This window comes from Pollicipes pollicipes, unplaced genomic scaffold (genome assembly GCF_011947565.3).
Source record: "Pollicipes pollicipes isolate AB1234 unplaced genomic scaffold, Ppol_2.1 Scaffold_7231;HRSCAF=8579_pilon_pilon_pilon, whole genome shotgun sequence".
Lineage (NCBI taxonomy): Eukaryota > Metazoa > Arthropoda > Thecostraca > Pollicipedomorpha > Pollicipedidae > Pollicipes > Pollicipes pollicipes.
The window spans coordinates 37,221,056-37,246,640 of NW_023597034.1; the positions used below are offsets into that span (position 1 = coordinate 37,221,056).

General features: G+C 58.4%; 2 protein-coding genes across 2 annotated transcripts; both read right to left on the reverse strand.

Moving 5' to 3' along the window:
• Nucleotides 1–11,013: 11,013 nt before the first annotated feature.
• On the reverse strand, nucleotides 11,014–14,835 carry Sap130 (Sin3A-associated protein 130). The gene is made up of 3 exons (XM_037234103.1): nucleotides 14,655–14,835; nucleotides 12,557–12,690; nucleotides 11,014–11,328 (listed from the first exon to the last, which is right to left on the reverse strand). Exons 1-3 carry the CDS (start codon nucleotides 14,824–14,826, stop codon nucleotides 11,179–11,181), a joined length of 456 nt encoding a protein of 151 aa, XP_037089998.1. The 5' UTR covers nucleotides 14,827–14,835; the 3' UTR covers nucleotides 11,014–11,178.
• Nucleotides 14,836–15,662: 827 nt separating this feature from the next.
• On the reverse strand, nucleotides 15,663–22,210 carry LOC119110073 (translation initiation factor IF-2). The gene is made up of 11 exons (XM_037233815.1): nucleotides 22,177–22,210; nucleotides 21,673–21,831; nucleotides 21,048–21,153; nucleotides 20,487–20,608; nucleotides 19,528–19,645; nucleotides 19,159–19,327; nucleotides 18,428–18,671; nucleotides 18,377–18,384; nucleotides 17,971–17,994; nucleotides 16,864–16,969; nucleotides 15,663–15,685 (listed from the first exon to the last, which is right to left on the reverse strand). The coding sequence occupies exons 2-11, from the start codon at nucleotides 21,743–21,745 to the stop codon at nucleotides 15,663–15,665; spliced, it is 993 nt and encodes a 330-aa protein (XP_037089710.1). The 5' UTR covers nucleotides 21,746–21,831; nucleotides 22,177–22,210.
• Nucleotides 22,211–25,585: the final 3,375 nt, after the last annotated feature.

Below are 25,585 nucleotides of genomic sequence, written 5' to 3' on the forward strand. Positions count from 1 at the left end.
GGGTGACACGTCCTTCCTGCCACACTCGCATGCACTGTTCGCATCTCCTGATTCATAAGGTGTCTTCGCGTCAGCGGCTTTTTTCTTATTCTAGTATCTCTGCTACATCTTAACTGTAGCATGGCTAATATAACACACGTGGCATGACATGGTTGGACATGATATATATATATATATATATATATATATATATATATATATATATATATATATATATATATATATAGGGCATCTAACATGGTAACATGGTACGTGGTATCCGTAAGGATGCCGTGAGCACAACTGGCAAAGCCTGATGCGAGCAATGTTCGTAACAGACTTCGAAGTTTGGGCTTCGCGGATGAGCTGTAAAACACAGCATATGAATTGAAGCTTTCATCGCACAGGTGATAGATTTCCGTTACCCTGCCTTGATTAATTTTGCAAAGCTGTCTCTGAATTAAAAGCTGTCTGTTCGCTCCAGACATAACGCAACTGAAAATTTTACCAATGGTCCCAACCGTTAAGAAACTATAGACCGTTAAATAGAATATTACACATTTGTAGGCAGTGCGGCGAGCGTCAGATATGATAAAAAGGCTGGTTTGTAGTTATTGACATACTTTTAAGTGTAGACTGCTTAACCATACAATTTCATTATTTTGTGAATAAGTCACCCGATAGGTCATCGTTTGATAACGTCATGGAGCATTTGTATAAAGTAAGATTCGCTGGCAGACTGGACGTGCAGGATTGCTACTGTAGTGAACAGGCTGGTTCACTTGTAGTACTTAAACTTGCCGAGAGGTGGCTTGTTAATTAATGTGCGCTTCAAGAACCCGAATATCGCTTCGTGTGCGATCCTTGCTCGTGGTCGTCTTGTATATTTGTCCGCTATTTCTTTTTTTTACTGCATTCACATCGTTTGTTACGAGGCTCTCGCAAGCTTTTCGATTCCTAGTCTCATTTTCATCATAACTAGTTTCACCTACCAAAGTCCTGAATTATGTAGTGCAAAACGTGATTCAGGTTCGAAACTTGCAGCCAGCGTATTAAGCTGGTTGAGAGGCCAGTTCAGGTACGTTAATGCCACGAACCATAACCGTTTCGTGGCGACTGAGGTGACAGTGATGGCGTAACGTTGCTATGATCCCGTGTATGTCTGGTTTACCTTCAAATAGGCTGCGCGAAATAGTCTGCATAGGTCCTCGTGCGTCACGCTTAGAACAAGAGGGCTTGGAGTGTTAAAAACATGGCCGTGAGTTGTAATGAATGATCTGCAAAATGGGTATCTCAGTTCAAAACCCCATACAAGTTCGGAACACTCCGTTTAAGACATCTGCAGTTCATAAAGACATGGGTGTAAACACAAAACGAATCCATTATCGCTATTACCGTGTGGGATGAGATCTATGACGTAATTCCGAAGTTTCATCTGCCAGAGCTTTGCGATCGCTCACACCACTGGATCATTCCTGAACTCCTAAAATGGCCATATCCTGACAGGGCTGTGCCGTCCCTGGATCCTCGTCTAATTGTCGACATTGCGGCTGCTGTGATTCCCCGGCGCGAGGCCTCTCAGACACCCGGCGGACGACGCTATCGTCGAGGCGTCGGGCTGCAGTCGGTCGGCGGCAGACTGCCTGCTCCGCCGCCCTCCCGTCGAGGCCGGTCTCCAGACCGCGCCATGCCCGCCGTCAGTGCACCGTTCTGCGGGGACGGCTGACCGACGGTTGGCGGACGGCGAGGGGCGGGCCCGGTCCGAACTCACGGTGACGGTCCAACGGTCACGTCTGAACTCATGAGGACGCTCCCACGGTTATGGTCCGAACTCACGGTGACTGTCCGATGTTCACGGTCCCAAGTCGCGGGGACGCTCCGACGGTTATGGTCCAAACTCACGGTGACTGTCCGATGCTCACGGTCCCAACTCGCGGGGACGCTCCCACGGTTATGGTCCAAACTCACGGTGACGGTCCGATGTTCACGGTCCCAACTCGCGGAGACGCTCCCACGGTTATGGTCTGAACTCACGGTGACGGTCCAATGCTCACGGTCCCAACTCGCGGAGACGCTCCCACGGTTATGGTCTGAACTCACGGTGACGGTCCGATGTTCACGGTCCCAACTGCGGAGACGCTCCCACGGTTATGGTCCGAACTCGCGGTGACGGTCCGATGTTCACGGTCCCAACTCACGGAGGCGCTCCGACGGCCACGGTTCCAATTCACGGTGACGGCCTGGCAGTTACGGTCCCAACTCACGGTGGCAGCCCGACGGTCACGGTTCCAACTCACGGTGGCAGCCCGACGGTCACGGTTCCAACTCGCGGTGACGCCCTGACGGTCACGGGACGCTTCAGATGGAGGCCAAGTCGGCCCGAACGGAGAGATCAAGGCGATTGAGGAGACCCAGCTGGAGGACAAGAAGCGTCTGCTGAACACCAAATCACGCCTGGCCAAGAAGAAGCAGGAGAACTTCGCTCAGGACCTGGGCGTCCTGGGGCCAGGTACGCACGTAGGACATACCCACCGGAACCGGAGCTAATCTCAACCCAACACCGTTCTGACACATTGTTGACTTTCGGGCAACGCAGCGCAAATACCAAAAATGTGAATGAAATGTTCTGAAATTGAATTTGGTTAAAATTCGATGTTGATGGGAAAACTTCCTCTCTTTGCAGAGTCAACATCACAAATGGGAAAGGATTCGTGCAGCTACATGAGTGTTGGAGGGATTGAGACTACCGCAGATTCCCTGTTTTGTTAAGCGTGCGGAAAGTTCCGGCGTGATATCCTGATTTATTTGCATTTATGTTGGTGCTAGAACTTTTCTCCTTACGCCGTCCTAATTCTGCCAAGCTTCGGTTTTGAAGCAAGTCCTAACGTCAGATGGCTACGACCTTCTTTCTACCAGTAACGGTGCTTTTGAGAGCACTATTTAGTTCCTGCAAACTTCTGCTTGACTTCAGATGGATTCCATATTGTTTCCGAAATTAATAAAGATTACGAAAGACCGGGTAAAAGTGACTGTTTTAAAATTGCCTTGCAAGTCGAAATCGGGGTGGAGTCAGGCAAATTTTGGCGAAGCGATGGCCATAACCGCCACTGGGGCTGGTGGGGTCCAAACCTAGTAACTGCTGAGCAGGCTGGGCCATTTTTGTGTTTAAACCACGAGTTCGTAGAACGGGATGCCTCCTAAAGTTTTGTGATCGGAATCGCCCAATGAGATCTGATTTCAAAATGAGTGGTCCTTCTTGTCGTGGAAAAACGCGGTCGATGCGAAACTGCGCCGAGTTGCTTAAATCAAGGTCTGAATCAGCCCCAAGCATTGTGAGTTAGAGTTGGAATCGATTCCGCAGAAGCAGAACCAAATACAAATCTGCCATCCGCCGCCGCCATCAGCCGTTCGTTACAAATGGAGATTTACTTCCCACCAGTTTGACCTCCACAACGAAGGCAAAACGGAAAGTGACAAAATGTGTGGTGTCGTGATCTGTTCGAGTTGAAAAGGCTGTTTTTTATCAAGAATTTATGTTTGTGCTAAGAAAAGCAAAACGAGAACCAGTTTTGACATACCCGATCCATGTAAGTGCCATCTCGATCAGACAAAGGGAACCTAAATCTTCCTACGACCCTCACATGATTTTCCCCAAACCAGCCAAGGTTTCAAACGTGTCCATGCAGGTGTATTCTGCATGTCTTGTTCACCCTGTATATATATATATATATATATATATATATATATATATATCCATAATAAGAGGGTTAGACCCTCATCCCCCAGGTTACATTAAGTAACTCCCAATTTCGCACAAGTCACGAGCTGCAGTGGCAGGCTGCAGTTGCAACGCGCGCAACTGATGAGACCATCGCCGTCTTACCATACCAACTCCAGCATCGAAATGGAAGCAAGGCCAACAGTGGGTCTCGAACTGGCCTCCCCTGTGTCCCGGGGCTTGACCGCCTCCTGCCGCCCCGCGCCGGCAGGTCAGAGGGGGTCGTTCGTCTCGCGCGGAAGCAGCAGTGAGCTTCTGTCGGAGCGAGGCCGGCGCGCCGACACCGAAAAGGCGCAAACGGTCACCAAGAAGCTGTCACTCAGCGGCACAGCCGCGCAAGGCTTCCCAGGCGAGTCTAACAGGCTCGCGAGGCGATCCCGTCTGTGGGAGTGGCTGCCGCGAGTGCGCCGTTCTTGGGTCCCGCCTCATGCAAGATGGATGATCACGTTCGGTGCACGGCTGGTGGTTTGCTCTCAGATTAGGTCAATGAGCATATGGGCGGTGAGCAGGCGAATGGGGTCACATGGCTCCGGGAGTCATGTGATCGATTCAGTTATATAAGGAGTGGTAAAGAGTCACCCGGCGACGGTTACTTGAAGTTGATAACCGCATTGTGTTCATGACTTATTTCTACTAATTTCTGAATGTGGTGAGCGTTTTGATTTATAATCAAATCATTCTGGTTCTTGAACTCTATAATGGTGACATAAATCCCTAAATGATGACCACCCATACATCACCGACGGCGGCTAATTGCGGATTTGCATGCTAGACATCTCATTCATCAGTGATCTCTGTTGAAAACCTGGACGCTGGTGAACCCCTTTTACAGTTCGTGGTGACCCTTAAAACACAAGAGACCTTTAAATTAAGTGACCATATTCAAGTGTGGCGAGAAGACTTCAGCTAACCTGCGCGTGGGTGTCGAGCATCCTCGGTCCAACACGGCTGGCTGAGCATCAGCCTATTATCCGCCGCCTTCTCTCGTCGGTCTCAGTCGGTCAGAACAGAGCACCTGTCTTCACCCTACGTCTGCCTCATTCTGACGTCTTCCTTTCCGTCGGACAACTTCATCTCCGCCCCACGCCTGCCTCTCCACCCCGCGCCTGCATCTCCGTCCCACGCCTGCATTTCCGCCTCACACCTGCATCTCCGTCCCACGCCTGCATTTTGCCTCTACGCCCCACGCCTGTCTATCCGCCCTGCGCCTATCCACCTGTTCCTCTTCGCCGGGCGTCCTGCCCTCGGCCTGACGCCTGGCGCGACCGTCAGGTGGTGGGGGCGGCCCGGTGGAGCTGCTGCAGCGTAAGCGGACTGTAGCCGGCACGCAGAACGAGCTGCGCCAGGGCACCCGGCTGTCCGGCGGCACCATCAAGGAGAACCTGCGCCGCGTCAGTAAGTTCGGAACGACACAGCCGCTCGCTGCCAGCGGCCACAGAGCTCTCAGGCGGCGCTCCACCCGTCCTGCCGGTGGGGATGGGGATACAGTCAGTCGCCACGCGCGCAGGATGACCGAACAGACCAATGGACAACTATATGAATGTATAGGGCAGCTACTCTAGCCAATTTGGTAACATCACGGATGCTACTTGATGCTGGAGTTCGCACGTTACGTTGTTTGGGTTATACCCAGTTGCTCTAAACATCTGAGCTGCATGAATTAAACGATCTCACGGGATGGTGCGTAAGTCGATGTACTGTAGCTGATTGAGACGTTCTATGATTGCAGCTCCTCACGGGGTTGAGCTTGCCTCGCTGGAAGGTCGGAGGAAGGAACGGACTGACGTTCAGAAGGCTGTCAGGGGCCGCACGCTGGGAAAGGAGAAGCTACGTCAAGTGGCCACTGATCGAGGTATGTTCACAGGGATGATAAGTACCTCCCTTTCCGCAGATCGCTGGCAAAGTGGTATGTATGATTACGCATTTCAGTCGACACGTGCACCAGTCTATACACTATCCATGAACATTGTGTGGACCGACTTTCACGTATGTAGGTGACTGTGGTGTAAATTTGGGGGCTGAATCTTCCGGAAATGTTAAAGAAACCCCATAGGTTTACCAGCAACGGATTTACGGCCCTCTTCTTGCTCGGTCCAGCGCACCGGCTACATTGGCAGCAGCGCCCCGCTGGTGATATGGAAGCTTTCCAATGAATCCGGCTGAACCATGGTCGCTGGCATGTCGCAGCTTTTGATATGTGGCTGGTATAAAGTTTTGTCCCTGGACGGAAACCGGATAACTGGCCCGACTGCCCTCTTCTTCATGTGCATGTTTAAGGCGTAGACTCCGTCAACCCAAATGTTGATTAGTGGCTGTAGCTGGCGTTTTCTTCGCCGATTGGCTGTATGTAACCGTTTGTAACCATATGTAAGCCGTAACCGTTAAGTGTGACGCGTGAATGCATGACGTAACTAATTATTATTGTGTTGGGACATTCTAACGTTCAGTTGGGGCCCTCAACTCCACCGAAAGTAAGTGCAGCCTCAAACAGTGTCATTCCTTTGCACCTCAGAAAATAGCTAACAGTTGAGGTGAGCTCCATTTGGCCAAATCTGAACGTTCACGAAAGAATGCCCTGCGACACGATAACGAGGCTACAGAACAAGCTGGGGCTAACTGTACGGCTCTCTCTCTCTCTCTCTCTCTCTCTCTCTCTCTCTCTCTCTCTCTCTCTCTCTCTTCTTCTCTTCTCTCTCTCTCTCTCTCTCTCTCTCTCTCTCTCGCTCTCTCTCTCTCTCTCTCTCTCTTCTCTCTCTCTCTCTCTCTCTCTCTCTCTCTCTCTCTCTCTCTCTCTCTCTCTCTCTCTCTCTCTCTCTCTCTCTCTCTCTCTCTCTCTCTCTCTCTCTCTCTCTCTTCTCTCTCTCTCTCTCTCTCTCTCTCTCTCTCTCTCTCTCTCTCTCTCTCTCTCTCTCTCTCTCTCTCTCTCTCCTCTCTCTCTCTCTCTCTCTCTCTCTCTCTCTCTCTCTCTCTCTCTCTCTCTCTCTCTCTCTCTCTCTCTCTCTCTCGCTCTCTCTCTCTCTCTCTCTCTCTCTCTCTTCTCTCTCTCCTCTCTCTCGCTCTCTCTCTCTCTCCTCTCTCTCTCTCTCTCTCTCTCTCTCTCCTCTCTCTCTCTCTCTCTCTCTCTCTCTCTCTCTCTCTCTCTCTCTCTCTCTCTTCTCTCTCTCTCTCTCCTCTCTCTCTCTCTCTCTCTCTCTCTCTCTCTCTCTCTCTCTCTCTCTCTCTCTCTCTCTCTCTCTCTCTCTCTATCTCTCTCTCTCTCTCTCTCTCTCTCTCTCTCTCTCTCTTCTCTCTCTCTCTCTCCTCTCTCCTCTCTCTCTCTTAGGATACCGTACATGAAAAAGCCTCATGCATTTTTACACCATTTTTGGGCAGTTTCACATGGTATTTCACTTTGGTTATTAAGAGGTTAATATGTCAACATTATAATTAATACCTATTTTCAAACCGGTTTCTGATGTTGATCAATGTAGTGAACTTGGTCGAGCGTGCCCCTTGTACACAATTGCAATTTCCAGGCCTGAACCAGGACGTGGTGAGCTCGCTGCAGGGCGAGCGGCAGACCAACACGGCCACCCGCTCCTCGGGCGAGTTCGCCACTCTGGAGAAACGGGGCAAGAAGTGCCGCCACTGCACCAGCACACTGCAGAGTAAGGACAACTCAATGCCGAGGCAGGAATTGAGGGGCCCAAGTAGTGGACGAAACAACTCCGGAAGCTGTCGAAGAGTACGAGATACCCGCGGACAATCTCGAGAGACCGCATACACATGTTCAAAAACACCGGCCTGGTGATCCGCGGTGTTCGACTGACCTTGCCTCACCCCACCTGCAGGGCTGACCCGCGGTGCCTATCTGACCTTGCCTCACCCCACCTGCAGAGCTGACCCGCGGTCCATGTCTCACCCCACCTGCAGAGCTGACCCGTGGTGTCCATCTGACCTTGCCTCAACCCGCCTGCAGAGCTGACCCGCGTTGTTCGTCTGACTTTGCCTCACTCCACCTGCAGAGCTAACCCGCGGCGTTCGCCTGACCTTGCCTCACCGTACCTGCAGAGCTGGCCCGCGGCGTTCGCCTGACCTTGCCTCACCGCGCCTGCAGAGCTGACCCGCGGTCATTACCTCACCCCACCTGCAGAGCTGACCCGTGGTGCCTATCTGACCTTACCTCACCCCACCTGCAGAGCTGACCCGCGAAGTTCGCCTGACCTTGCCTCACCCCGCCTGCAGAGCTGACCCGCGGTGCCTATCTGACCTTGCCTCACCCCACCTGCAGAGCTGACCCGCGGTGCCTATCTGACCTTGCCTCACCCCACCTGCAGAGCTGACCCGCGGTGCCTATCTGACCTTGCCTCACCCCACCTGCAGAGCTGACAACTGGCCGGACGTACGGTGGCTCGAAGGAGAAGCTGCAGGAACAGAGCACAAAGAACGTGCGACGCTCGCTGCGTGGCCGGGCCGGCGAAGGTGGGACCGCTGCTGGTGTCTCGCACGCCGTGACGACTGCAGGCTAGCCGACCGGACCGCTGCGGGTGACGCGCGTGGTCCGAGGTCCTGTACCTTTGCCCTGCTCTGACCCGCCGAATAATCGCAATCAGTATGCGGAAGAGGCGCGGCCAGATACGGGTACCTGGACTTCCATACCTCGCGGGCGCAGTCTTGAGTGCCAGCTGCTGCACTTTGATCTGCAGTCATGAGGCGGCCTTTAACACACACCACACGAGTCGCCCATGCCTCTTGATGTCAGCTTTCCCCTGACTCCAACGACATGTCATCCATTTGTGTCAGACGTGCGTTCCGGCCGCCCGATACAGGCGCCCGGGGTGCCGTGGTCGTAGCCGCTGACCCGCGCCGCCCATCCGTCGCTGACCCTGCTCGCCGCGCGCCGGCAGGTGCCACCATCGCTACCACCGGCACCGAGGTCAACAAGTTCCGCCGGCAGAAACGTGCTGGCTCCGGCTCGGACGTGCAGCAGCGCTACAAGGGCGCCAACAGTCAGCTGTCTGCCACGGGCGTGGCGAAGGGCCACGTGGCCGGCTCATCCGCCACGCGCACCCGGCGCCGCTCCTTCGAGACCGAGGAGGGCGTGTCCGTGGCCGATGTCAAGGCCTTCGACGTGGCAGGTAGGCCGCGTCGGGCGTGTGAGCGTGGGAAGGGTGGGGGCCTCACACGCGAACAAGGCGGACTTAAGGGCGAAGCTGAATCCTCATTATATTTCATCTGTATTGGAGAGGGGAGGCCAATACTTTCACGGCACGTTTAGTTCTCCATTGATCGCGACGTGCATTACCTTTTGAGTAGCGTCACTGATAGGAGAAAGTACTGATGCAGACACGACTGACCTAAGCCGTGGTGCGGGAGGGTTTAAAAAGTGTCGAAGCGTGCCAAATTTGGCGTCATCCAAAAATTTCACCGATACAGACATGTCCAGACACGTGAAAATAGCTCACATCATCGCACCGATCACTGTGTTTTGAAGATCAGCTTGCGCGTAACCAATTCCGTCGAGAATGAATAACCAGGTACCTGATTGTCAAGCCGCCTCGGTAGGTTCCCTGGCCTCGCAGCCGGTACTGGACCGGCACGCTCACGTGACCACCGGTGCCGGCGTCCGACCGACCAGCTTTATCTCGAGCCGGCCACTGCCGGACATATGTCATGGACAATGTAGCGCGCCGGGTCCACTCCGATGACGGATTCCTGCCTGTCGGTGTCGCGATGTCAGACCCAGGGACTCTCTCGCAGCATGATGCATAGAGCTGCGGCGCAGGGCTGTCGCCGCTGGCAGAGAGCGGCCTTGTGCGTCAGCGCGACGCTCGGTGTGCTGAAGCGGCGGCGTTTGTTGCAGGGTTCCCTACCAAGGTGAAGCACTGAGTCACGAATTACCAGCAGTCGGCGACGCGCTGGGCCTCCGACCGCAGCAGCGGTCGGCTTCGTGTGTGGAGTGCTGTGGCTACGTTTGTGGGTCGATGTGTGTGCCTTGTCCGTTGTCGCGCGCTTGTGTCATACTCATTCATTGGTCAACTGGCGGGGATTGGAGGCGTGAAGGGGCATGCATGGCAATACATGTTACGACAAGCAAGTGCATCCCGAACCATCTGTTGTCACAATGATAGCGATAACTGAGAAATCCCCGTGGTGGAGGCCATAAACTAACTTGAACGGAGACGCCGACCGACGAACAGTGGTGCGCTAGTAAAAAGCACACGGCGCACCAGGAACAATATAACGAACATTACCACCAATGATCCGTTTCGTGTGTACTCACATGCGTATCACGCGAGCTAACCTGGCCGGTAATGTAAACTCATGCGTCGGCATCAGAAGTCAACAATGAAAAACATGTTTACAAAGGTCTTTATTACAAAAAGCCACACTACCTAAAACCTCAAGGCGCCATTTAGAAGCGAGACGCGCATTGACCGCGCCTGACCGGTGCCCCCACTCCGCAGCGTAATGGAGCCAGCTGCCGCGCGCCGCTCGTGCCGCCGGCACGACCCCAGCGGGCGGCAAACGCGACGCTTGGGACGGCGTCCAGCTGCGCTCAGAGCGCAAAACCGACTCAGAATGGCACCCATGTCTGCCAAATATGTGAACACCGCCACGCAGATCATCAAACCAGACCACGCACGTCAGCATTACGTAACGCTAGACGGGAGCAGCCGCGGCAGCCGGCGCGCACAGCAGCGTGGCGGCCGCGCGTCGTGACTCAGACGTGTCCAACGCACCAGCCTGTGGAAATCCGCTGCTGGGATGTGGTGACGTCACTGCGTCAAGTCACACTGATCACCCCGTTCGTGCATCACCGTCTGCAAACAGGGCACTCGCGACTGGCTGTCGGGTCATGATGCCAGCCGGCACAGATCACTGTGGGTCCGCTCACACAGGCCGTATCGGGTCATCCCTGGGGGCCCGGACACCGACCGGACAACTCATCACGACGTTACGTCATCACCGAAGTTCGGGTCAGAACACTACACAACACTACAGCGCATCGTCAAGTCACTCACTACCTTCGTGTTGACACTAAATCACGCGTCAGCTCGTCACTGCGGTCACTGTGGTTCAGGTCAAACGCATAACACCCCGGTGCGTCACGTCATGGCCTTAGCTCCCGCCGACGGGCCGGCACCGACGGCTGGGCTGGCGTCGGGTCGGCCCAGCGCGCGCCAGCGACCTCAGCACGCGAGCCGGCCGGCGCTGCACCCGCTCCGCTGTCCTCTGCCACCGCAGTCGCGCGCGGCGGCCGGGCCCGCGGGCCGGTCAGCGGCGGGCCGGCCGGGGGCTCCGACCCCAGCTCTAGCTGGCCAGAGACGCCGGCCCGCGCGACCGACGCCGCGCCAGCAGGCCTCTCCGTTCCTGGTATCTCCGACCATCGGCCCACCACCGGATCCGCCCACCAGATCCGTTCGGCAGACCCGGCCGGCTCAGCGTCGGTCACGTTTGCGCGAGGGCCGCTTGCGCCCGTACCGTTCGATGGCCTGCTCAATGCTCGGCTTGTGCTCGAACACGGATGTGATCTGCACCTTGGCCTCGCTCAGCTGGTCGCGCAGGATCTTGCTGCGCTGTACGTTTCCCTGCCGGCGTGGAAGGGGGGAGGGAGGTCAGGGGAGGCCGGCGGCACCGCGGCCGGAACCAGCAGGTGGAAGCAGTATCATCGGGTGTAGAATGCGAGCATTGGCCGTGGCGATCCATCGGAGGGTGTCCAGGCATTGCATTTGCACTACTTTGCATATTGCATATTGCATATTGCATTACGCGACATTCATGAGGGCATCCCGGCATATATGCAACACGACTGAATGCAGTGGCCGAAAACGCAGGAACGGGGGAGACGGCGAGCGCTGTGCGCCCACTTTTCTTTCTAGGATAACATCCATCCATGTAGTGATGCACGGGAGCAATGGAATGATTTGACCCCCAACACATATGCACATTCGAACACACACCCTCTGGACGTCCCTCCGGCCCGGTCGTAGGTCATAACAGTATCCACGTACGCGGTTTAGCAGAACTAAGTGCAGAAAAGATGGGCTTTCTCACGACACCCAACGAAACGAAAAAAACGCCACTCATTGATTGATGTCATTTTTCTTTGCGATTGGCACAAGTGGATATGTCTCGTCTTTTCCTAGAGCAGTCACAACCCAGCGACCATGACTGACTGTACTGCACAAAATGCCCCAACTACTGTGCATACTTGGTCACCTCAAGCATCAAGGCTAGCTTTCATTACCTTTCATTTTAACCAATCTATATCGTTACACGACACTCTCTGTGGAGTGTGGGCACAGAACAATCCAACACTCTGTGGGTTTATCTGCACATCAAATGGGCCAATCAATGTGCCACCCACTGCCCGTAGTCCGGTTTCACGCAATATTTTTTTTAATTACCTCATTTTCGACATTGCCTGCTGGTCTCCCAGCGAGGCCGAGCCATCCGAGCAGCTGATAGACAAAGCCACTAAGACTACGCATCGACTTTGATATCGACCATCATAGCTGCATCGACACTGCATCGACCAAGGAGGTGAACAGGCGGCTAGATCAGCGTTACATGGGATAGCGGACGACGCAACGACAGGGAAGACGCCGAATAAACGCCATCGATCTCGCCGATATGTGTCACGCACGTGGCGCGCGCCGCATACGCCGCCAACAGGCACCAGGCCCATCGAGCTATCAGAGCTGTCTCCACCATGAGCGCGGGCATGGCGGGCATCACACGGCACAGCGAATCACGCGGTCAGGGGGACGCGCCGGGCAGCACGGCAGGCGCGGCGTTAGTCTGCACTGCACCCACCTTGATGAGCTCGTTCAGCTTTGTGATCTCCTTGTCTTCGCGCCGGCTGAAGGACATGCGCTCGGAGGTGCGCAGCATCTCGCTCAGGCGCCGGTGGACGGTGCGCTCCACCTCGGCCAGCTCTTCCATTTGGCCTGGCGGCGCCGGAGGAGGCGTTAGGCGGGGGAGGGCGGGGGCAGGGAGCTGGTCGGCCTTGAGGCAGCGCCCGGGGGATCCGCGGCGGCGGCAGACACACGCGCCGCCACAATGTCGCGGCCAGACAAGTGGGGGCCGTAGCCTGCACCAGCGTCCAAGCCCAACTGGCCGTTCCTGAAACGGCACCCCTCTCCTGACGCGGCCCCCTGACGCGGCGCCTCTCCTGACGCAGCCCCCTGACAAGGCGCCCCTCTCCCGACGCATCCCCCTCCCCAACGTGGCGTCCCCCTCCTGACGCATACCCCCGCTCGCTGATGTGCACCCCTTTCCTGGCGCCCCGAAGACGGACCTCGGGCCTGACAGTGCGTCTGGAAGTGTACGCACGCTCTACGAGAGCATGGCGAAGGACGTCGCTAGAATGTGGGGGCAGCCGTGGCAGGGGCCGTCACCACAAGGGCACACGCGCCCGGCCGGAGCGCCATCAGCTAGATGTTCGGGCGTCTCCCCACAAGTGCGTCCCATCAAGGCCGCTGCTCCGCGACACGCAGGGCACACGCGCCCGGCCGGGGCGTCATCAGCTAGATGCTCGGGCGTCTCCCCACAACTGCGTTCCATCAAGGCCGCTGCTCGCCGACACGCAGTTAACTCACGCTTAACTAGCGGCGGCTGTTTTACACCGCGGGAAAACTGTCCCACTTGCGTCTGCGGGTTTAACACGACATTTCTCCGAAACGCGCACAGTGCCCCACTCACCAACTCCAAATGGCCTTGTTTGTCTACAAAGGCCCACTAACAAGCGTTCTACTGCAGCACTCGCGAAGTCTTGATGCGAAGCCCACGTTTGACGGACAGCAAAGCTAACTTTTCGAATGGCAGCAGCTTCCAAGTTATGACCACCCTCGGCATCTGCATGCACTCCATAATGCCACCGGATGCCGCGGCCCCCCGAGGCGCCGCGCCGGCTCGCTGCCGAGTGGGCCGAAGATCGAGCACATTATCTACAGGAGCGTCGGTCTATGCAACGAGAAATCGTTACGCCGAATTTCCGACGGCAACAGACTTCATTTCCCTGATCAGCACTCAGCTACGGCGAACAGATACCAAAGCCGGCGTCGGCGATCCAATCCAATCGCATCAGAAAGCGAGCCTCGGGCACGGGCTGGCCCCCCTCCCCCCGGCCTGGACGGGACAACCGGGCGGCGGTCTGAGCGATGAATCGGGCCCGCTGACCCCCGAACACTGCCTCCAGCCCCGCCACCGGCTGGCCGGCGACCGAAGCCGCGTCGACAACCGAACCGACCGTCGGCCCGTGCGAGACAGCTGCGCCGTCTGATGAGCCGGGATTGGACCATCGGCTCAGGGGCATCGGAGTCACCCAGCCAGCCAACTACTGCAGATACGCTGCAAAACAGGCGTCCTCCGTTGCATGCGTCTACACATGGTCGCAGAGCCCTGGTATTGGTCTTTCGGTACATGTACTCCCATGTTCTGTCATCAAATTATCCCACGCAATGTGTGACCAACCTTCAAGCCCACATAACATACTAAGAGAGTCTGCTTGTCTGTATACCGAGCTCAGCAATCAATAGGAACAAAGTCAGGACGGAGCTAGCTTCGCTTTGTGCATTTTGTCTAGCTAGGGCTACAGAGGGAATTGTGAGGTCCAGTGCTTTGAGATGGCGACCCCATGCCATTCAAGTCTCCCCGGATAGTCCATCCACGACCATCAGACTGGTCCAGTCGAAGACAGCTTGCATGATGCCCCAGCATCAGTCATCGAGCCATCATCAAACTTATCTCATCATAGAGCAGACAGTGATACATTCGTACCTCACACACCGAGGATCTGCGCACCCACACGAAACGCGTCCAACCACGTCACCTGACACTGCACATCAAAATGTCACCTGGCAAGGTCTCTCAGCCTCGCGAGCCCCCTCCCCCCCCCCCCTCCGGGACTCACCGGAGATGTGGTGAATCTTCCAGCCGTTGATTTTCTGCGCGATGTGACGCTGGCTGGCCAGGTCGGCGATGGTGGGTCGCCGTTCGTCTCTGCCGCGGACATCAGCGTACTTGACGAAGTGGCTGGCGGCGGGCCGCCAGGTGCGCGGACCCATCGCGTTCAGCAGCGACATCGCCGGCCGCTTGGCCGGCGGCGCCGGCGGCGGCGGCGGCGGCGGCGGCTCCGGCACTCGCGTAGCCGCCGCCGCCGCTGGCTGCCGCGTGTGCTCGCGGATAAACTCCATCTCGTCGTCGCTGGCGGCGTGCGGGTCGAAGGGCGCCGCCGGGAAGGAGACGGCCGGCGCGGCGGCGGCCTTGGACGCACTGCAGCAAGCGCGGCGGCGGCGTCAGGCGGCGAATTATGTGATGATTTGGCCTTTAGGGCGCACCGACTACCCTGGTCGTACAGCGCACGGCGGATCATAAGACAAGATCCCGAGCCCGTTCTGATCACGTAAGGCCCCTTCGCAAGCAGCGGCTAGCACCACATTGTGCACAATATTCAAACATGGGCTTGGTGGCAACGCAGGGTCCTTTTGGAGGTGCAGTTACACTCTGCTAGCCAGCTCGTAGATACTTCTGACAATATGTCCCGACAGCTATGCCATGCGACCATTCCTCAGCGCTGCCGGCTCTGCGACCCCACTCACAGGTTCTGTTTGCGCGGCTTCTTGCGCGGGCTGAGGCCGAGCGGCGGCGTACCGACGGCCGCGGCCGCGGCCGCCGTCGCCGTCGACTCGTCCGCCGGCTCGTGCGCCGCCGGCTCGCCGGGCGACGACGAGGCCGAGATGGTGCTGGACGAGTGGCCAGACGAGTCGGGCCGATGGGGCGAGCCGGCCGGCGAGGCGGCGGCGCCGGCGCCGGTGCCGCTGCTGCTGCCGCCGCCGCCGCCCACGGCCACGGCCAGCTGCTGGCTGAGGTTGCGCACGGCCCGGCCAGCCGTCCTGCGGCCGGCAGACACGAGGTGGACTCAAGGGCAGGAGCTGAACGGCGCTGCAGCCGGCCCGGCACACGCGGGGTCAGATGGACCAGATCTAGGGTGTGCAGCGGTCCGGCACCCAAGACATCTCATACACAAGGTCATAAGCCACGGTAGCGGACACGAAGTGTTGAATAGAGCCAGATCCGCTCATGCAAGTCAGTCGCAGACCGGATTCACGAACAATGACCGCATATACACCGGATATGAGACGCACAACGGCCCTGGATGGACCACGCCCAGAACACACAACATTTTCCATACGTGGATCCCACACAGACGGACAGACCGCTAGAGCACGAAAACCGCCAAGTGGTGAGTGAGCCGTATGATGTTCGGCGACAAAGATGATGTTCTGATGCTTGGTGCCGCTGGTGGGTCCAACAACGCCAGCTTCGCAATTCCAAGCAGATTTAAAGAATGAGTCATCCAGGGACGCTCTGTCTGACTAGACACGGCAGCCGGGCGCTCAAGGCTCGGAGCGACGCCAGCTACCGCGGCCCGCTGGCTTACATCTCGCTCTCGCGCTTCCTCAGAATGCTGGGTCGCGGGGAGGTCATCTTGACGGCCTGCGGCGAGGCGGCGTGCGGCTGCGGGCGACCCTCCCCCGGCCGGCTCAGACGTGACGTCCCGCTCGGACCTGTCGCCACATCGCCGGTCGGTCACAGAGCAGACACGCACTGCGCCGCTCAGCCCCGGAGGCGGCTCTCCGCACACGCCTGTAGGCTCCGGTGCCAGCGCATGCTCTGAGGCCATGGGCACGGCGCGGCAGGAGCGCCAGCACAAGCTGCATCTAACACATAGACGCCTGTCGCGGTAGCGTAGCGTGGGAGGCTCCGCCGTACTATCAATCGGCTCTGACACGGCGGCTCTGCAGGCCGCTGCTACCCGGTCCCCATCCGCCGCTGCCAAGGGCCCCAGCCGCTGCTGTCCTGGTCCCCAGCCGCACTGCTCTGGCCCCCAGCAGCGCTGCCCTGGTCCCCAGCCGCACTGCTCTGGCCCTCAACAGCGCTGCCTTGGTCCCCAGCCATGCTGCTCGAGGCATCACTTCCCGTTGGCTACAGCAGCGGCCTAGAAAATTAAGGCACGGAAACATGCCAAGCCACGTCGCAAACGCTGGTAAGCCATGCGTTGTGCTAGCAGACCGGGCCGCCCCGTCCAGGCGGGACACCTCTGCGGCGGACGACCTCACCTGGCACCGGCGGCCGCACGGCGCCGTAGCCGGTGTGCTCGTACACCACGCCGGCCGGCACGCCGTAGGCCGGCGTCGTGCGCAGTGCCGACGGCGCCAGCGGCAGCTCGCCTGCCGATGAGGCGGCGCAGCCGTCAGCGCGCGGCGGCCGCAGGCTCGGCCAGCGCCGCTCCACGTCCACACACACCGACCACTCGGTACAGACCGGCGCCGCAGCCGGAGCCGGCGTCGGAGCCGGAGCCGGCGAGGGCGCCGGAACCGGAGCCGGGGGCGACTCACAGGACGGAGGCGCCGCGGCGGCGAGCATGACCGCAGGGCGGACACGAGGCGTACCTGGGTGCCTCTGGGCGTCACTGGCTGGGGGCGGCTCGCGGCTGGATGGGTGGTGTTGCTGCTGCTGTTGCTGTTGCTGTTGCTGTTGCTGCTGTTGCGGTTGCTGTTGCTGCTGTTGCTGCTGCTGCTGCGGTAGCACCTGCTGGCACACACACAGCGTCAATGCGGAACAATGTGCACCGTGGCCACAGTACGCAAGCGATCGCTACACAACGCCAATGGTGATATACACATGCGTGTAACGTGAGTTAAAGCTTACCAGCTGTAGACAGTAACCATATGCAAAGACCGGAAATCACGCTCACCACAGAACATGCTAAAATGCAGTTGTGGAAAACAGGGGAAACATGAAAACTACTGTTTCGCCAGACGCCTGGCAATCCAACACGACACCCGTCCAAGCGGGTACAGGGACATCTCCGGTTGTCCCAGAGGGCACAGGGGCGTCTCCAATCGTCCCAGCGGGTACAGGGGCGTCTCCAGCCGTTCCAGTGGGTACAGGGACATATCCGATTGTCCCAGCGGGTAGAGGGGCGTCTCCGGTCGTCCCAGCGAGTACAGGGGGTTCGGTTGTCCCAGCGGGTACAGGGGCGTCTCCAGTCGTCCCAGCGGGTAGAGGGGCGTCTCCGGTCGTCCCAGCGAGTACAGGGGGTCCGGTTGTCCCAGCGTTTGCAGGGGGCGTCTCCGGTCATCCCAGCGGACACAGGGGCTTCTTCAGTCACGGCCGGAGCGTGGCCGCTGAGCACGTCGCTGCGTGTGCCGCGCCGCCCCCACCTTGGCCACGGGGATGGCGGTGATCTGCGCAGCGGCGGTAGCGGCGGCAGCGGCGGGGACGGAGGCCGGCGGCTGGCCGGCGGAGCTGGCGGCCGTCGGCCGGACGGCGGTGCCGCTGTGCGCCGGCAGGAACTGCGGCAGCGCCAGTGCCGGCCCGTGCGCCGGCTGTGTGATCACCTGCCGCAGCACAACGGCACGCGCGTCCTCACAACCCGCCGATGTACGGCCAGGCGCCGACAGAGGCAGCCGTGCAGGTCGGCCCACTCACCAGGATGCGGAACAACACGAACAGGGGAGAACCAAACGTCGATAAGCTAACTTATGCTCCTGTGGCCCAAGAGAGGGCAGCTGCATGCTGGCATCCACATGCCAGCCCCGGCTCATTACCTAAGGAAGACACACTGACATTGTTTCCTGTCATCGTCATAAGGTTGGTGAGACCGGTGTCTGCGCTCACCTTCGCTCCCTGCTGACCCGACCCGGTCCACGGCACCGGCATCGTGATCGGATGGCCGACGGGCGCGGCCTTGGTGCCGCCGGCCGCGGACGAGGGCCCTGCCTTGACCGTCAGCGGCTGCGGCTCGCCGCGGTCGCCGGCCGCACCTGTACTGACGGTGAAGCCGCCAGGCGGCGCTGGCACCGATATGAGCGGGTGGATCGCGCCGCGCATCACCTGCTGCTGACCACGGCCGGATGGCAATCTGACGGCAACCGACTCGCCGTCACCAGACCGACATACAAACGACCGCGCCGGCAGTGTTTGCGCACAGCACAGGCTGCCAAAATAATTAAAAGCACGTTCTGAGTCCTACAGGGGCGCTCTGGCACGCATGGCGCGGAACAGCATGCAAAAATGGGGGCAGGTCTGACCACAGTGCCGGTGATGCATTGCTCATTAAGGGCAGGACAGGTGATGGCCTGTGGGCAGCCGTGCCTGATACTCCGGTAACATACAGCGATCTCGCTTCCTTCCGATACTCATGTGCAGGAAAAAGTAACTAACTAGCATGGACAGGGTAAGCGGCCACGCACATGTCAGCAGCGATTTACGGGGAGTAAGCTAACGCTGTACAATAGGCGGAGCAAGTGAGCGGACGCCACGATAGGCGGAGCAAGTGAGCGGACGCCTACAGCTGCCGCAGGAACGAGGGCGTCTCACAGGTGAAGCAGACCGCGACGCCGACTCACATGGAGTAGGTGAGCGGCGCGCCCTGGCGCAGCGCTGGGGACGCGACGCCGGCCAGCGCGCGCGGCAGCTTCTCGGCCGTGATGTGGGTGATGTGCAGGGGGCGGGGCGTCGCCGAGCCGGCCGGACTCACCAGCCGCCCCTGTGGTGACACGGTCCGGGCCGCACTCCCTGCCGCCCAGGTCACGGTCAGGTCACGGCCGCGCCGCAACTCGGCCAGCCGCACCGGCTCAGTACAGCCGGCCTGTCACTGGGACAAAACAGCACGACCGCTCGATACTGTGCGACAGCCTCATGCCCGTTCAAGTGCAACACGAGAGGTAAACGAGTCAATCGAATTTAGCGATGTAACAGCGGCCGCCCCGGCTCACCGGTGTGGACCCAGAGTGAGACGCGCAGGCCCGCCGCCCCGTACGCCAACTCCGGCCGGTGTCATCGTCACTGTTGACAGCTTGGCCGCTTTCGCCGCCATCTTGGAAGGTCCGCCAGCTGGGGACAGAGGCAAGATGTCAGGTGGTCATGCTCCGGAGAGCACGAGTGGAAGATGCGGTGGAGAGGGGGGGGGGGGGACAGGGTCAGGGGAGGTGTCGTTTCGAGGGGTGCCTGTGAAGAGACCATGGCCGCGCCGTGGCTGACCCTTGAGACCTATGTTGTGAGAGCCCGCGCTGGACGACATAACGTGCAGGACAGTGCCAGAGACCATGCAGGTGAGGAGCAACGAGGGCCCACACCGAGCAGACGAAATGTGCCCAATCCCATCAGGCAGAGAGGAAAGTGGGCAATGTAAACGTACGAACGACTGTTGTGAACAACCGGGACCTGTCTGAAGCCTTCACAAGAGCGGTGTGAACGGAACGGGACGCTGTACGTCAACAAGGCAGCGAGTCTATTGCTGCAGTACACTGCTGCGGGTCAGTAATGCTGGCGGGGCACGGTCAGGCCGGCTCCCGACCATAGCACGCAGTCGGTGGTAGCCGCGAGCCAGCCGCTAACGCCGCCAGGCCAGCACAACGGCCGACAAATGCTCAGCAAACGCTGCCGCTGGTCTGATCGACGAAGCGGCAGCACCTCGTGGTGGATCGGCGGAAGGGTCATGCCATCTGCGACGACAGCTGAGAGACGCATGCCACCCTTTACAAGCAATGGGCTATGTCCACGAGCCTCGCGCTCCGACCACAGCCACGACAATGACCAGCCCTAACGTTCAACTATGGCAGGCACCACTGAGCGCTCCGCCAAATACCAACGGACCCCCACGGCCAGCTGCCGGGGCGGGGCTCGGTTGGGCCTGGCACAGCTGCTCCTGGCTCCTGCTCCTGGCGGCACTGACCTGGGCTGGGGGCGGCGGGCGCAGCTCGCGGCAGGACCGGCGGGCCGGCACCGACCGAGGTCACCGGCACCACCAGGCTGGCCGGCAGAGCGGCTGGTGCCACCTGGTGGCTCACCTGGTAACTGCACCCGCCCGTCGTCAGCTCAGATCACTCACGACACGACAGCGGAACACGAAACAACATGTCATGTTGTCAACATGTCATGTTGTCAACGACAACATGTCAACGAAAACAACATGTCATGGACGCACAGTGCCCTCGACGCTGGCGAGCCTTTAAAAACCAAAATCACCGCCCAAAACCACACCCATTCACCACGTTAGTCAGGCGTATAATTCTGTAAAACCACAAACCCAAAAAGCGCATCCAACAGCTACATTGCGTCTGAGAATGTAGCTAAGTGTGCATTCCCTCCTCAGACGCACGATGTTGGAAGCGTGACAGCTGTAACAGACATCTGCCGCAGAACGTATGAAACCACCTGATGGTCCAGTGGCAAATCATCTCACAGAAACCAATCGCCATTGTCGATGCGGGCCGCGGCAGCCGGCGAGGCTCACCTGACGGTGTGGGCGCCGCTGGCCACGATGCTGGAGATGGGCAGGTGGCCGGTCCGCACTGCCTGAGGACCTATCACGCGGGGCGAGGAGGTGGCCGAGCTCGAGCCTGCCGAGCCGGCTCAGGTCAGTTCGGGTCAGCCGATACGTCACAGGCTCAGCCGGGGCGATGGGCCGGGGCGCAGCCAGGCCATCAGTGAGAATACTTGGGACAGGTGCCACAGCAGGGGGAACAACGCCAACGTAATCTAAAACAGCAACGACCAGGTGGTCCACTGCCAGCTCCATTTCAAAAAGCTGGTGCCAGAGCTGTTAGGTGTGATAAAAAAGTAAGGCACAGAGAAACGGCTTACACGTCAATGATCAACACAAAGTCAAAGTTAAAATATTGTCAGTACAATTTCTTACTGTCAGCGTCTAAGGGGCCGCACTCATCTAGAATAATTATCGATCTTATTTATGTTTGAGCAGAGGAGCTCCACGTGACGGCCCTGGGACCGCACCTCCGTGTACAGCCTGGGTACACCGATCCAGCCGGTCCCCATTCACGATGCAGGGCAGCTCGTAGCGACTTCGCTGTCGCGGAGGCGGGACGGGCGGTATCGTCAGTGCCGGACCGGACACTCACCTCTGGCCACGTGATAGGTGGGCTGCATGTGAGCGGTACCGGGGGTGGCCGGCCGCGACAGGCGCGCCCCCATGAGCGCGATGGCGCCGCCGCCCTGCACGCCCACTGCTGTCCGGTTCACCGTCAGCAACGGGTGGCTCAGCACGGTCACCGTCTCGGCTGCGGAGGCGGCGGCGGCGTCACAGGCGCCTGCATAGGGTACGTGCACACGCACCGCACGACCTCGCGTACAGATCGCAGAAGGCATGCAAGGTGAACACGCCGTGGCCGAATTACACTGCAAGTTTTTACAGCATAGCAGGAGCACCATAACACACACGACGAGACCGGCGCTACCCTAACTGACACGACAAGGGGGTCAAGGTCGATGGCCACGGTCAAGACATTTCTCCAGCTCGCCGCATTCAGGCAGGTCAGTTGCGAATGACGGTTTCCTCCCTCCGCTCTCCCCAGCAGGGAAGAGGGCTTCCCCGCCCGTCCGTTAGCCGTCTGGACGGGACACACCTGGCTTCTGGCTGACGCCGGCTGGCTGCTGTTGTTGTTGTTGCTGTTGCTGTTGCTGCTGCGACAGCGGCACCAGGCCGTGCCCGGCCGGGCGAGCCGGGGCGGGCCGGGCCCCGCCGCCGCTTGGCCCGGCGCCGCCCGGCCAGCTGCCGGACGACAGCCACGCCTAGCGACCACGGCCGGTGTCAGTGGGGAGGCGGCAGACGGCGGCGCAAGCCTGCGACGCTGTCCCGCCTCGTCTGACACAGCGCGCAGCGGCTGTTCACGCACAGTGTGCTTGGGCGCATTCGAAAAGACCAGAAAGACGTGTATCATTTCCAGCGAACGCAGGAGCGGCACGTAGACGTTGGGGTGTCCGCACGTGGCAGCTACAACCGGTAACAGATACGTTACATAGCAACGCACCCACACGCAGTGGGTCCTTTAATATTAACCTTGACTACAGCTGCCATGCGGGCGCTGTAAGTCGTTGGACAGCTCTTGCCTGCCAGCAACAGTTTACATGGAGAAAACTCTGTCCGGATCACCCGTACGCGGTCAAGACAAATGGACAACGCCCACCCAGTGGCCTACAGGGTGTGTCACCCATCCCTCGCCTACATGGGGTGCCAGCTGTCCCAAAAAGCTTTCTCTGCTGGCGGGCAGCACGGTATTCGAGCGGCCCTGCCGTCGACCGGAGGCCTGTTCGGGCCGGGGGTGTGGGAGAGGGTAGAGGGGACGTCCGGTGGTGGTGGGAGTGGGGAGAGGGTTGAGGGGACGTACAGCGGTGGTGGGGACAGGTTGGAGGGACGTACCGTAGTGGTGGGCGCCGTCGGCTCGTCCGACTTGGTCAGGTTGATAGCGCCGTGGTGCTGCTGCTGCGGCGGTTGGCCCGTGCCGGCCGCCTTACCGCCGCCCGAGTGACCGCTCATCTCGCCACCGTGGGCGGACTCTGCAGGCGCGACAGAGTCAGACCGCGGATACACTCTGCAGACGAGTCACTCAGACCGCGGGCAGACTCTGCAGACGGGCCAGTCAGACCGCGGACACACTGCAGACGGGTCAGCCAGACCGCGGGCAGACTCTGCAGACGGGCCAGTCAGACCGCGGACACACTCTGCAGATGGGTCACTCAGACCGCGGGCAGACTCTGCAGACGGGCCAGAATCAGACCGCTGACACATTGTGCAGACGGGTCACTCAGACCGCGGGCAGACTCTGCAGACGGGCCAGAGTCAGACCGCGGGCACACTCTGCAGATGGGTCACTCAGACCGCGGGCAGACTCTGCAGACGGGCCAGAGTCAGACCGCGGACACACTGTGCAGACGGGTCAGCCAGACCGCGGGCAGACTCTGCAGACGGGCCAGAGTCAGACCGCGGACACACTGCAGACGAGTCACTTTGACCGCGGGCAGACTCTGCAGACGCGACAGAGTCAGACCGCGGACACACTGTGAAGACGAGTCACACAGACCGCGAGCAGACTCTGCAGACGGGCCAGTCAGACCGCGGACACACCCTGCAGACGAGTCACTCAGACCGCCGGCAGACTCTGCAGACGGGCCAGAGTCAGACCGCTGACACACTGTGCAGACGGGCCAGAGTCAGACCGCGGACACACTCTGCAGACGAGTCACTCAGACCGCGGGCAGACTCTGCAGACGGGCCAGAGTCAGACCGCGGACACACTCTGCAGACGAGTCACTCAGACCGCCGGCAGGCCCTGCAGATGGGCCAGAGTCAGACCGCGGGCACACCCTGCAGACGAGTCACTCAGACCGCCGGCAGACTCCGCAGACGGGAACGAGTCAGACCGCCAGCACACTCTGCAGATGGGTCACTCAGACCGCCGGCACACTGCAGACGGGACAAAGCCAGGCCGCCGGCATACTTTGCGGACGGGCCAGAGTCAGACCGCCGGCAGACTCTGCAGACGGGTCAGAGCCAGGCCGCTGGCATACTTAACAGACGGGCCAGAGTCAGACCGCCGGCAGACTCTGCAGACAGGTCAGAGCCACACCACCAACAGACTGCAGATGGTCAGTCAGAAGACTGGAGACCCTACAGACGGGTTAGTCAGACTGCCCACAGATTCTGCAGACAGACCAGTCAGAACTCCCGCCCACCCTGCACGCAGACAAGTACGAGACAGGCAGAAGGCTCATCACACAGACCAGATTCAGACTGGTGACACACTCTCCATGCCCAATGGCGTCAGACAAGCAACTAACATGGCCCTGGATGAATCCACAGAGTTTGTGGGTCGCATAAGAGCCGTAACGAGCAACAGTGCCTCTGGCCAGGTTTGGGACCAAAGGCTCATTCCTTTGAAACATCCATACCAACAAGCACAACCCCAACTCGTGCCCTGACCGCAGTAAAAAAAGATGGGTTGGTAAATTTGGCAATTCTGTCTTGCTGTGGCATGTCATGACAGAATCATGTTACAGAAACAACGACAAATGGCGCTGATACACTGACAGGCCCAACTTTCAAAGCTGCATCTGGTGCAAAATTAGGCATAGTATAATGCAACTGGACATGGCACCATGCAAGCCGATTATCTCTATAACATTCATTGATGAAGTGATGACTTACGTGATTGGGTATGCAGTCATCACTGCAAATAAAGGGAGTCCTCCAAATTTTAGAATGTTGAGGCAGCCATGACATATGATAAAATAAGCTTGCTTATAACTTTCAGTATGCTTCATGGAAAGTGGAAAAGACTGCTCTAGACAGCAAAGCTTTTCTGTTAAGTAAATATGCTCCTCAACACACCAATGATTGGTTGTGCCATGAAACCTTTATTGATGTTGAGGTGTTGCCAAACTATTCATGCCAAACTGCCACCCTGGTGCTCCTTTGCCATTCCTCCAAACCGCCGAGAGATGGCAGTGGGGGTACTGGAAGGGTTCACTGAGCCAAATACCATGTGTTCGTGTTTTGGTCCTTTCTCATGGTGTTTTTACGTGGTGTTCTCATGGTGTTCTTATCTGAGAGCTTAAGATGTTAACTTGCATGTGCATACCTGGTTATGGCACTATTTCTATGTTATTCCATTACAAGCCTGATTTCTGCAAGTAGCAACTTTTCAACTTTGTATCTTACGTAGCATAAAAGGTGATTGAATATTGAACATCCCACCCCCTCCCTTGCTTTATCCTGAGCCCTTGCGAAGCCCTGCTTATCCGAGGCAGGCAGGCAGGGTTTATGGAGAACCAGCTAATAGATCCAATGAGGGCTTTGATAGTTGATACACTGGTGCAATTCCCAGACACCCTATGGTTGCAGTCTGTTTCAATGTACCATGCAGCCTACTTAAACACCAGGGAGCAATACCTCAAGCCTGTCAGATTCAAGTACTCTTGCATTATCCTTACCAGTAGGGAAAATAATGAAGCAAAAGTATCCCTCTCACTACCCTT

What these genes read in the sequence shown, in the direction of transcription:
- Sap130 (XM_037234103.1), bottom strand. Translation starts at nt 14,826, where the DNA reads ATGTCGCTGCTGAACGCGATGGGTCCGCGCACCTGGCGGCCCGCCGCC. An exon ending in GAAGATTCACCACATCTCCG is followed by an intron (nt 12,691 to 14,654) that starts GTGAGTCCCGGA and finishes CGGCGCCGCCAG; the next exon opens with GCCAAATGGAAGAGCTGGCC. An exon ending in AGCTGAACGAGCTCATCAAG is followed by an intron (nt 11,329 to 12,556) that starts GTGGGTGCAGTG and finishes CCACGCCGGCAG; the next exon opens with GGAAACGTACAGCGCAGCAA.
- LOC119110073 (XM_037233815.1), bottom strand. Translation starts at nt 21,745, where the DNA reads ATGGGGGCGCGCCTGTCGCGGCCGGCCACCCCCGGTACCGCTCACATG. An exon ending in AGCGGCGCCCACACCGTCAG is followed by an intron (nt 20,609 to 21,047) that starts GTGAGCCTCGCC and finishes GGGCGGGTGCAG; the next exon opens with TTACCAGGTGAGCCACCAGG. An exon ending in GCCCGCCGCCCCCAGCCCAG is followed by an intron (nt 19,646 to 20,486) that starts GTCAGTGCCGCC and finishes CTCTGTCCCCAG; the next exon opens with CTGGCGGACCTTCCAAGATG.